Source organism: Passer domesticus, chromosome 14, assembly GCF_036417665.1.
Source record: "Passer domesticus isolate bPasDom1 chromosome 14, bPasDom1.hap1, whole genome shotgun sequence".
Lineage (NCBI taxonomy): Eukaryota > Metazoa > Chordata > Aves > Passeriformes > Passeridae > Passer > Passer domesticus.
This window is the reverse complement of record NC_087487.1, coordinates 20,369,094-20,381,887: the sequence shown is the minus strand read 5'-3', so window position 1 is coordinate 20,381,887 and position 12,794 is coordinate 20,369,094. Positions and strand designations below refer to the sequence as shown.

The 12,794-nt window shown below is 43.6% G+C and overlaps 1 protein-coding gene across 3 annotated transcripts in view; it reads left to right on the top strand.

Annotated features, from left to right (window-relative positions):
• Positions 1–1,229: 1,229 nt before the first annotated feature.
• MAP1A (microtubule associated protein 1A) overlaps positions 1,230–12,794 on the top strand; it is a 47,713-nt gene continuing 36,148 nt past the window's right edge. Inside the window, exons 1-3 of one of the 3 annotated variants that reach the window (XM_064389683.1) lie at positions 1,305–1,384; positions 5,685–5,764; positions 5,977–6,078. In XM_064389683.1, the coding sequence (XP_064245753.1) occupies positions 5,695–5,764; positions 5,977–6,078 (172 nt within the window). In that variant the 5' untranslated portion in view covers positions 1,305–1,384; positions 5,685–5,694. Of the gene's footprint in view, positions 1,385–5,684; positions 5,765–5,976; positions 6,079–12,794 lie in introns of all 3 variants that reach the window. The other 2 variants (XM_064389682.1, XM_064389684.1) reach the window with 2 other exon arrangements.

Below are 12,794 nucleotides of genomic sequence, written 5' to 3'. Positions count from 1 at the left end.
GACAGTAAGTGCTCCTGCATACACCATGGCCTGCCAGTACAGCCGCACACAGCTCACAGCAGCTTTGCACTGGCAGCTAGCAAAGCTCAGATTGTTCTTGTAGCTCATGGGTCTGGCATACAGGAGATCCCATGATTTATCCTTGGAGACCATTACACTTGCTTTTAATTGAACGAACAGAAGGAAGAGCCACCAGGAAGGGACCTGCTCACAGCCAAGCAATGGAAGAGAGATAAGGAAGGTGAATGACAATACCAAGCCTTGGCTTTATTGCGGGTATTGGAACAACTCAACCAAGCATTTAGAAATCTCTGTGGATTTCTGTATTTAAGTGACTAAATTCCAAACTAAACTACAAACCAACACCTCTTCGCCCATGATTTGTTCTTTCAAAGGTCTGAGCCCCGCTCACGGTTTTGAGCATCCGAGCTGGTCGCTGTACCGCTCTGTCCATCTTGACGGAAGGAACTAGTACCCCGTGCCAGCGCGACCTGCCTTGTGCGGGCAGCCCGGGTGCGGCGGGTCCGCATCGGGACGGGGCAGGTCCGGATCGGGACAGCGGCGGGCTCCTGCCGCGGGACAGGGGCAGGTCCGGATCGGGACAGGGGCAGGTCCGGATCGGGACAGCGGCGGGCTCCTGCCGCGGGACAGGGGCAGGTCCGGATCGGGACAGCACGGGTCCGGTTCGGGACAGGGGCAGGTCCGGATCGGGACAGGGGCAGGTCTGGATAGGGACAGCGACGAGTCCGAATCTGGACAGCGGCAGGCTCCTGCCGCGGGACAGGGGCAGATCCGGATCGGGACAGCACGGGTCCGGTTCGGGACAGGGGCGGGTCCGGTTCGGGACAGGGGCGGGTCCGGATCGGGACAGGGGCGGGTCCGGTTCGGGACAGGGGCGGGTCCGGATCGGGACAGCACGTGTCCGGTTCGGGACAGGGGCGGGTCCGGTTCGGGACAGCACGGGTCCGGTTCGGGACAGCACGGGTCCGGTTCGGGACAGGGGCGGGCTCCCGCCGCGGGCCGCGCGGGGCGGGGCGAAGCGGGAGAGATCGCGGGCAGGGCGGGGCTCGGGGCGGGGCCGCGGGCGGGGCGGGGCGCGAGCAGAGGCCGGGCCCGGAGGAACAGGCCACGCCCCCTCCGCACCAGTGCAGGACCACGTGCCAGCTCGGCCAATCAGGGGGGAATTCAGGGCGCTTTAAGAGCCGCGCGCCAGTGACCGCGCGCTGCAGCAGCGGCCGCGGCGTTGCCATGGAGACGGCGGCTGGGCCTGTCGCCATGGCCACGGCGGCGCCGCCGGGCGGGGGGCGGCACGCGCTGCTGGCCGTGATCGGGGAGATCGGCACGGAGCCGGAGCGGGGCGCGCTGCGCGGCGCCCTGGAGCGCGGTGAGGAGCGGGGCTGCGGCGGCGGGTCCGGGGCGAGGCGGACGCGATCCCTGCCCCTGAGAGCCGCGGAGCTGCGTGCCTGCCGCGTCGCCCCTGCCGCCGCCTGGGACGAGGCGGAGCTGCCGGTGCCCTCCCCGCCCTGCGGCACTGCCGTTCCGCCGCAGGCTTCATCCGACTCCTCCCGGAGGGACGGCGGCGGGGGCCCGCGGGCGGTGGCTGCGGGAAGGGTCGAGGCGCGGTCGGGACCGCGGGGCGGAGGCCGAGGCTGAAGCCGTGGGGCCCAGCAGGGCCCGGGCGGAGGGCGAGGCCGGGCGGGGCTCGGATCCCCGGCGCACTGCGGGGCCTGTCTCTGCGGCGTCAGACGGCATCCGTTGTTTTGGTTTTTTTCTCCCCTGATTATTGCTTTATATGCATTAGTGACATGCAGCTAGCGCAGTTTTAAAGCTTAAAGACATTTCATGGTTCTCTTTCCCCTCAGTCTTTTTTTTGTTAGTGGTTTGGTAGATTGCATCTTATTTCCATCTTACCCCGAAATTCTGTCTTGTTGCAGAAATTGTCGTGCTGGGCTGTTCACTGTGGTCCAGGGAAGGCTGTGGAGAAGGGTCTGTTGTGGTATGGCCTCTCCCTGTCTATAGAGCAGCTGCATGGACCAGAGTGAGGGAGGACTAGCCACACAGTGAACTGCTTCAGGAATGACACAAGGCAGGATAGGTCTGCCATAACATTTTTCTCCTCTGTTATCTGTATTTTAGCAACATCCAGTCTTTGTGTATTAGATGTAGTGTTGTTTAGACATAAGGGGGAAGGAGGTACTGAGATGATAGTTCTTCTCTTGTGGCAGTTTCTGACCAAAAGACAAAGGAGAGCTGATCAACTACATCAGGACCTTCAGGGAATCCTTGTTCTCATAAGCAGTTAGTACACCTTTGAGAAATAAACAACCTTCTAACTCACCTTCACTCTTCCCTTCAGCTCCCCACTTCCAAGGCACATTGGCTTGAAATAACAGTCATAACTATCGGCCAAACTGTGTTATTCAGAGATAATTCTATGACTGTTTTCTTCCCAAGCATCAGCATTACTGAAGAACAGATGGACAGTGCAATTTAAGAAAAGGATGGGTGTAAAAATGTCAAATATTGTCCAATTTCTTCACTTCAGTATCTTTTCCAGCTATCTCTGTTGGCAGGCCACTTTGTTCATGAGCAGTATTTAATTCCCTTTTTCAAGGGATGGCTTCAGGAGTGGCAGATCTGATTATGACCATCTGGCCTCTGAAAGACCTTCTTTGAAGGGGCCACTCTTGCTTCCTACACAGCAGGATGATCATCTTCACTTGGCACTTCACTGAACTGGGTGTGCCAACCTACATCCTTATCCATTGTCTGAATCTTTGAAATGGTGACAGATCAGACTATGAACTAAAGGATTTCACTCTCATTCTGCAGTCACATGCCAGTAACCTGAGAATTCCCACTGCAGAGGAAAAACATGCTGTTTGCAATATAAATTGTAACTGCCGCAGTAGAAATAAGTTCTACAGTTGGCCTTCTCTGACTAGAAACCTACTGAAATTCTGCCAAATGTGAGCACTTCTTTCATTTGCTTCAGAGGGATGCAGTGATACCATTTCAGTGGTATTAGTAAATTACCGGCAGTAGAAGTGAGTCACTCAGAGCTGGAAACCTGGATTTCAGTCTTTCCTCTTACATGGAGTAGGGCCTCAAGCAAATCAGAGTTTTCCCCACTATGAAATGGGAAAATGACCTCTTCTTAAAATGGACCAATATTTGCAAACTAAAAGATATGAAAAATGAGAATAGCTAAAATGACAGCAATCTTGAGACTTGTCAATAGTCAGCATATCATGGTGTTATAGAGAGCTGCACTCTTGATTGAGGGAGTTCAAGAAATGTGGAAATTATGATTCCTGCTGAAGTGATAGCTGCTGTAGAGGGCTCATGTGAAGGTAGAACAGGCTGCTGAGCAGTGAATATACAACGGATGAAAAAGCTAGGGTTTGTTTTGTGTCCGTTCTGTTGGCCATGACACCCTGTCTGCATTTAAAAAAAAAAAAACAAAAAAAAACCAAACCAACAAAACAAACAAAAAATCCCCATCCAACCAAAAAAACCACCAAAAAACAACAGAAAAAAACCCCCAAAAACCACAAAAACAAGCAAAGAACAAAATCAAGAAAAAAAACAACAAAAAAGCCACAAACAAAAAACAACCAAAGATTTTTTTTCAGTTGATAAATCTCTTGCCCTGACTGATATAAAAAGTATTTCCAGAATTCTTTCTATACCTTGGTTCAGAAGAATGCAGTAGTTGACTACAGGGCATTATAGGAACCTGCTCATTTCCGGGTGTAGAGCATTGTAGGCTGTAACATGGTAATCTGTGGGATATCTGAACAACACTTTTCCCTAAATACTGTCTAGTAAATACTAGTTTTATTTTTCTGCTACTTTGTTACTTTTGTCAAATTTTGAAACACTATCTGAAGACTAGGTCTGGTATTGAGGGAAAAGGCCAAATCTTTTAAATTAATTACCTTAGCAGGAAATAAACACAAGGGCATAAAGAACGAGATGGAAAACTGATGAGTCACATTGTCCCTTATCCAGGCTTTGCCTTTGTAAAGAGCTTGAATATTTACCCTTATTATGGTATAGTCTGCACTCTCATGATAGATGATTCTAATCAGCAAGGCTCATGTGCCATGGAGTGATAAAGTGAAATTGTGGCAAATTTGTAGAGATTACGAGTAAATTCAGACTACCTGTAGGGAAGAAAATTTTGAGTAAATTGTTGCAAGTATGAGAACAAATGAGATAATTCCACTCTTCCCTTTCTTGCTCTGAAAGAGCACTTGCTCTTTCTGCATCCTAGAGGATGTAGCAGTACCTCAAATAGCGCTTATTGCTGCAGTAGGACACGATGACCATGACACAGCAGCTAGTCAGCAGCATTTGCCCTGCAGAGTGCCACCTTGTTCCTGTCCAGGTCAGAATGCTCATAAGTACTGCATTAAGATTCTCTTATACTGGACATTTGGTTAAACAATTATGCTCTCTTGGAGTGTAGGATAGGAAAACACTTTGCCCATCTTCTTGCTTCATGTGTTTCATTTTTTCATATCTGATGTCCAAAATGAAAGATGCTGTGCTGGTAAGTTTTTTGGCTTTGTGGTTTTTTTCCTTTTTTTTTTTTTTCTTCTGAAGCTCAGATGATTTAATGAGGCGATTTTGTGCAGTCTGAAGTGAATACCATCTGTAAATAAGCATAAATAAGCTTTGTTACTCCACTGTGTCAGCTGTCACCAGAAAAAGAAAATAAGCATGATGGTTTCTTTGGCTGCTGTAGATTCTACAGGCCTTGAGACTACTGACCTGTGTGATGCAATGATTACTGTGTCTTGGTATGTGTAGAAAGCTGGAGCATGTATCCTTGAGGATCCTCTCTCACCAGTGGCCAGCAAAAGCTGTTGCATGGCATGGAGAGCTAGAACTGCAGTAAATGGGAATATCTCCATGAAAAATTAACATGGTTACCATGAAAGAAAGTAGGTAATAGAGGCAATAAAACTTTGTATTTTATGCAAGAGAGATGGTGAAACAACTCTTAGTGACGACTCCATCTATAAATACTGGAGCTGAAATTCTTGTTTCAGTTAACCTTAGAAATCTGTGGCATTGGCCTTCAACATCTGAACATTAGCAGGCATCAGCACCAGATGCTGGAGTAGGGATTTGTAGTGCTATCCTGCTGTTGTTCATTGTGGCACAGTGTACAGTCACACCATCTAGGAAAGGCTGCTCCCTACTGGGATGTGAAAATCCATGGTCTGTAGTATTTGGTGTCCTCCAGAATGTACACCTGCTCACATTGAGGTCTGAAGGTGACTTCCTCAGTATGTCTTGGTGCCACTTGCTCTGGGAATAGAAGGACCTTCCTGCTGTGATATGAAGGCAACTAGCTGGCAAAGATTATAAAGATTAAAGAGCAGACTCAAATGGTCTCAGTGGGATCAGTGTATATGAAGGAGTGATTAGGTGTGAAGAGTTGTTAGAGCAAGTGGAGGGGTGGGGGGGTTTTGTGGCTTGGAGGATGCATAGGCTATAAGGGCAAAGCTGATGTCTCTGAGCTTTCCAGTAGCATAACCACACAGTAGCCCATCTCTACCAGTGACCAGTGCTGGAGAGTGCAGATGTAAAACTAACATAATGTATTTGGTTGGTTAAGCAGTAGTGTAATTCATTTAGCCTCATCTCTTGTTGGTTTCCCTTGCATGAAGTCCAAGTTGAATGGAGACTTGCTCACTGCATGTCCTTCATGGAACACTTCATTTCTTCAGGAAGAAATGTCTTATGCAAGGTAAGTATCTTATGGTCTTCTGCTTCTGAAGACCATCCTATGGTATGCTCATCTAGTAGAGCATCCCTGGTCTTTGTGTCCTGCTCATCGTTCTTTCTCCACTTCTGTTTCTGGAGTAGATGTAATGACAAAGACAGCTTACTTTTTCCTTTTTTTTTTTTTTTTTGGTTTTTTTTTTTTGTTTTTTTTTTTGTTTGCTTGTTTTTTTACAGGAATTCGTTCCTGGAACATTAATACTCTGTACTGTGATCTGAATCATCAACTGCAACTCTTTGTAAATCGACATCTGGCTCAGTTTTCTTCTGAAGTCAAAGGTCAGCTTTTTGGTTTATATGCATTAACTTTTAACTGTTGTTTTGGGTCTGGGAAAAAAAAACCAAACCAACAACACAGAATAAAATTGATTGTGATTTAATTAGTGACTTGTTTGCCCAGGATTCTGTAGGGTTAAATGCAAAAGAAAAACAATATTAACGGTATGTTGGATGCAATGAATTTACCTTAAAATTACAGATCTTACTACTGAGAATAGAGTTGAATAGAAATATGTGCTGCTTTAAAGCCTATTAAACTAGTCAGAAGTTAAAATTCATCTATCTATCTATCTATCTATCTATCTATCTATCTATCTATCCATCCATCCATCCATCATCTATCTAGCTATCTTCTGTATCTTATCACATGGCACAAAATAGTTTACTTCATAAACTATTTATTATCGACCTCTTCCTCCGAGATTTTAGAATATGTTTTCATATGCACAAAAGGTGTGGCAAATAGTGTATAAGAGTAGCCAAATTACCTTTTGGATTAATCTTTTTGAAGCTCCCTTTCCTGAGAACAATGCATAAGAGCATTATAAAAATGGCACCAACCATTAAAAACTGGGATTGCTTAGCTTGTAAAAAGCTTGAACTCTGTTCATAATACTTTTATATAACATATGTTGTTACTATAATAAGCACAAATGACACTTGCAAAACCTAGTTTATATAAGACCATCTTATATTTCACTGTATGTTTTACACCCTTGTCAAAGCTTCAGAATTTTTTCTGTTGAGGAAGCTGTTCTCCTAATGGATAACTGTGAAGAAAAGTACCTGGACTATTCTCAGATGTGCTACTGACTGAGAGGTCCCACCTTCTCTCTGACTTTTTAACACGGAGATGGAAATTCTCCCTCCTTGCAAGATGGTGTCTGCATGTGTGTATACTTATGGGATTTTAAAAAAATGTGTATGAAACATATAATTTGAAACACTCAGTAGATCTGTCTCAGTTTGAAGTAGCTGAAACAGGGCCTATAGTATAAATTGTCTAGAGCACTAATAAATTACCGTAAGTATAACATTTGCACAAGAGTTCTTCTAAGTTAGAGTCAGCTTGTGCCATATGCTTTTTCCTACTGCACTGCTTAGTTGGTCATCAGTGGTGAGTCTCAAATGCATGACAGTAAAAAAACTGCCTTGTTTATTCAAATTGTAGCTGCTAGATAGTACAGATTATAAAGTTGTGTGTTCAAGCAAAAGCTGTTCTAGACAGGAGGCAAAAGACCAATTGCTTGTGAAAATTAGGTTACAGTGAAAGTCTATATTCCCCACATCTGGGACCTCTTGATAGAGAGATTTCTGTAACATAGGTCATTGAGTGATGGATTTTGTTCAGCTCTTGGCTGTTTTAATGAAAGTTATATCCTAAATTTTCATGTTCAGGTAGCAAAAAAGTCAGTGGCCAGCACTACTTTTGGTTTTGTTTTTTTCCCCCCACAGATGCAACAATGATTATTTGGACTTTTGATGCGATTTCTAGTAATTGAGCAATTAATTGTCCTGTACCATTTGTCTGCCATTCTTTTGACCAGAGAAATACAAAAGCAAGCACTTGTCAGCTTCGTTGCTTCCTACTTGTGTGCCTGAGGGCTGTATTTACTTTCATAGTAGCCACAGAGAGCATGACCTCAAAGATCCCATGAGTTGCAGTCTACTAAAATAGCTTCCCAGGCTGTAAGTATGGCCCGTGTTTCTTGTTGGTACATGTGGCTGCAATAATCCCAAGCATTGCTCTTTCCAGCCAATTCCTGTCACAAGCATCCTTAGATTTTTCTCCCAGATAACTGGTAAAGAATATCTCAGTGAGACTTGAATCACCCCCAGGATCTACCAGTTAGACATACTTGAATCAGTTACTCATGTGTTCTGTAGGAATACATTTTCTCTAAGGCTGCTGTATGTTAGGGTGGGTATTGGTACTGCTTCAAGCCAAAGGTACACACAGCACAGTGACAAAAAAATGGATGCATGGGCAGGAAGGTAAGATAAGTACATAAAATAATTCTTCCTTGTACTATCCTGGCTCATGTCTCTTTCCAGGTCATGGAGATGTGTTTTCTACTTGTTTAGTAACAGCACTCTTCAACTTCCACAAAGTTTTTCAGTTTTTCCCTGCAAGTAGAGGAAGCAAGGAATATAACGGTTCACTGACCTGTCACAGGAAGAAACCTGCAACTGTACCTATTTGCTTGGATTCTTATTCCTGCCTGGTCTCATTTTGATATACCTTCCTATACTGGACAATCCTGACCAGTCTGGTTGTGTTATAGGTCTGGCATATTTGCCTTCTTATGATTTCTCCAGATTGCAGAGGCCAGACTTATCTAAGGGATAAGTCTGGGAATCTATCCCAGATATTTTGCTTTATATTTTACATTAATGTCTTCCAGATCTACCTCTTTGGGATGCTGGGAACAGAAGTGTGTAGTGTTCAAAGTGGGGTAGAGCTATGCATTTACACAGTGGCACAAGGTTTTTTTTCTTCCTTTCCTGATTTCTGGCATATCTATTGCTTTCTGACTGCTGCTGAGCAGTGAGCTGACTCATGAATAGAACTGAGCTTATCATAACCTCAAGATACCCCAGTGGTAAGAGTTAGCTGTGGTTAGCAATAGTTAGTGTAACTTTATATGTGATTTATACAGATAAAGGGGCAAATGAAACTCAGCATTGTGAAGTTTCCCTGGCAGTTCATCTGCAGCCATACTTGGTACTATCCATAAGCTTTGCCAGCAGTCTGCTTTCCTTCTTTTCAGGTAACCTGTGAATACACAGTGAGCAGCACATGTCACAGTGTAGGCTTCTATGACATGACTTATAAAATAATAGTTGCACTATATCAATACAACCTTTGAGATCTTGACAAGCTTATTTGGTTTTTATTAAGAAGGAAGGTCATATTTTCTGTAAAGCCTTGCTGATTGACATTAATTTAGTAGTCTGTTTGAATCTTTACTGCTGATGGGTTTTCCAGTCTCCTAGGACTTAAATGTCAGAGTAGTGGAGCTCTCTCAGAAGCTGAGAGCTTCTTAGACAAACTTAGATCTTGTACAAGAAATTATATTTTGCATAACTTGGTCTGAATGCTGCAGTCTCCCACCACTGTTACTGTTAAAATTTCATTGTCTCTAAAATATATTTTAATTTCTTTCAACTACAGAAAAGAAATATTTACTGAATGTTTCTGGCTCTATTTGACTTGCAGAGCCTATTTTAAAATGAGATAGCATTAAAACATCTGCTAAAGTTGGTAAAAGCAGTGTTTTTATATATGTTCTTACATGGTTTTGCTTTTGTGCTGAGACCTCCTCTGGACATTACACATCCTCAGAATTTTCTTTTTTTTTTAAGAAGCTGAACAGAATTTTCCCCTCAGTATTCAGCAAAGCAGCTAACAGGACCAGAGCAGCTGTGAAAAATTGATTCCTTCATAGGAATGATGCTTCCCATGGGTTGATGGGAAGATGGGCTTCCTATCATGCATCTGATGCCAGTACTGCTTTGGCAGGCCAGGGAGTTGTCAGTCTTCATCTCAGTTTGCCTGTTGTATTTCATACTGTTCCTTTGTTCCAACCATGTCTTTTGAGGTCCTCACTGTGACACCCACTGTGACGTGAAAATAAGAAACCAAAGCCCCAGTGACTGTTTTGAACTTCAGCTCAGCACAGGCTCAGCAAACACCAGTTTCTTTCTTTTGTGCTGTTCTGCCCAAACATTGTTACTGACTGAAGGGGCAGGGGGAGGAGGGCTAAAATTAATGTAATTTTGGAAAGGTTTTTCCTGTGTTTTCTGCATTTTATCTCCACAGATAATTAACTTCCCAGTTTTGTTAGTTTCTTAGCTCAAAACTCCTAGAGTTGAAATCACCCCGGTTGTGAATTCACTGGTTGCATTTCTAAAGTTAGAACTCGCCTTACTAAATTGTTACTCTTGCTTCTGAAACTAGATGCTGTGGTTAAATGTTGCTGGCAGTTCATGGAATTCAAAATGTTGAAATGTATATGGAGGCAAAAAAATAACTGGGTTTATCCTAGAACAATCTTTCTTATCCTTTGAGGACAGAGGAGGGAGTGCATTGAGCTGAGCCAGTCCTGCTGTGCTGTCTGTCATATAGAATATTTGAGGGGTCAAGATGTGTTTGAATGGACCTTGAAGGAAGATTAACCCTTGAATTTGATAGAAAAGGAAAATAATGATGAGATCTTTGGGAAAGGGTTGGGCCTTTCTTCAGAACTCAATATAAAACAAGCATATTTTGGTTTGGTTTTTTTTTAGTACTTTGTGTCTTGGTAGGTGTGACTGGTTTATCCCTTGTTACCTTTTAAAATTTACCTTTTCTTTGTTACCTTTTAAAAAAGAAATATTGAGCCTGGGCTGTGCTTAAGGTAGTAGTTTGGAAATAATGCAACAGATTTGATTTCTCAGGCCTTTTTTAAATGGCTGGAATACATTCTGAATTGATTTTAAACAGTGGAGTTTGCTCCAGTGATGTCGGTCCTGATCTGTAGAACTTTTTAGGATGGTCAAGTTGGACGACACCCAAATTTCTGATGGTTTCAAAGGAAAAAGGAAAAAATGTCTGAACAACACAATAGGACAAGGACATATATTTCTTTCAGATGACCTGATCTCAGTGTTTCATTCATGTTTTTGTAAACTAAGGCCTATTCTGGATTTTGTCTGCCTTCACACTGGCAGTAGCTAATGTGGAAATTGACAATGACTATTTACAGTGTTATGTGCTTTCAGGTAAGTGAATGGTTTGAGTTTGACTTAATCCCACTTCTTTGCCTCTGAAATTTTAGTGAGTACTAATGATTGTGTAGAAAAATCTGCAGTAGACAGACTTCTATAAAGAAAACTCTCCTGGGATCACTGTTCTAAAGATGGCATTTGCTTGCATTTTCATTCCTATTTCATGGGGATGAATAATTCAAAGTGATTATTGATTTTCCTTTCCTCCCTTCACCACACCCCTACCCTCTATTTGTTTTCCCTCTGTGGTTTCATCTGAGCTAGATCTTTGCAGAAAAGCATGTGCTGCAGTGCTGATCTTATCATACAGGAGAGCATAAACCCAGGAGGGAATAGTGCCTGAAATGGATGTCCTGTTTGATCCATGTCTGAAGAATATTTGCATATTTCTCATATTTTTCCTTTTTCTTGACTAAGCAGATTACAAGTAGAAAGTGTCTAGAAACCATGACATCCTAAACATGCACACAATTTACTAGCACTAGTTTGGAGGGACTAACGTTTTATCTCTTTAAATTTAAAATATGCCTGAAAGGGCAATTTCTGTTCTGTAATAATAGCATATGGTTATTTATGTGGTGTCTTTGCATGTAGTAGCAACTAGATCCCATCACTGTTAGTTTTTCCTAGAATTTTCAGCTTGTCTTCAAACCTGGATTCCTTTTGAAAGAAGCCTCCAAACAATGCCTGTTAAAACTGCCTGAACCTGACAGGTAATGGATTCTACATCCTCACAAAATGTGTCAGAGCTGTTTTGTATTGCTTACATAAAAATGTCTGCATGTCAACATCTTGGTTTCCAATTCTAAATGTTACACAAAAAAATGAAGCACCTCTGATGGTTTTATGAACCCATGGTATGGGTTAATAAAAAATATACCTCTTTTTAAGCAAGTCCTCTCCAGTCAATGTCACAGCCATGTAAACATGGAATTAGATACAGAGTGTTGTCAGCCTTCCCAACTGTATGTTGTCTTGGCAATTTTACTTATGCCAGTGCCAGTTCTAAATTCTACTCTGCCCTCTCTGCAGCCTTCCTTTTGGTTTCTCTGCCAGGCTTAGCTCCTGCCTGCCATTTGCAACACCTTCATTGTGGTGCCCGATGCCTGTTGCCGCTCTCTTAAGATCCTGCTGTGATTTTTTTTGTCAGAGCTGTCCTACCAGCTCCTTGTCTCTAGAGCATTGTGGCATTTGCTACCCAAATAACAGGCAGGGCACCTGCTGTTATTGGTGCCTCTGGAACGATGCTGCTCTCCATAAGGGTGTTAGCAGCCTATGCACCCCTGTTCATGGCTTGAAGACAGAGTTAAAAGAGCAGGTTCCCAGAATCCATTCTTGGGGCAGCTGGTACCTTTTCCAACAGGTTACTATCTGGTTCAGGGCAAGAATGGGATCTGAGGCAGTTAAACATGTCTGGAAGGAGAAAACACTCTCTGCACAAAGAGGAATCTAGCACTAGGATTTGGCTCATATAGCTTCTCTCATATCGTCTTGGTTGCATTTCTTTCTTACTTTCAGTGTCCGACCTGGCTTGTCCCTTCTCCTTTGCTCTCTGTGTCTGAGGGGAAATGTGTGAAGCATGCTTGTGTCTAGGAGTGCCTTCATGTTGGCTGAGTACAGCCAACTGCAGTGCTGGCAGAAGGCAGATAGATGTATGCTGCTTCTTGGAAATGCTCTGGAGAGAAGTCTGCTCTTTGAGCTCAGTGTAATTAGGAAAACACTAGGGTTTTATCCCAGTGTCACTAAGATGTCACTGGGATTTGATCCTGGTCCCCCTCCCTCTTCCGCCACCCTTCTGGGTGCTAAGGAGCTGTGTTGCACTCATACAGGCACACTGCTGTTCTCACTGTGCTCTGGTGTTTGCCTCAGTCCCTCCTCTCATGTTCCTTCTGGCCTTGTAGTACTGCTTGTGTTTGCTCCAGTTTTACATCCTTGATTTATAAACC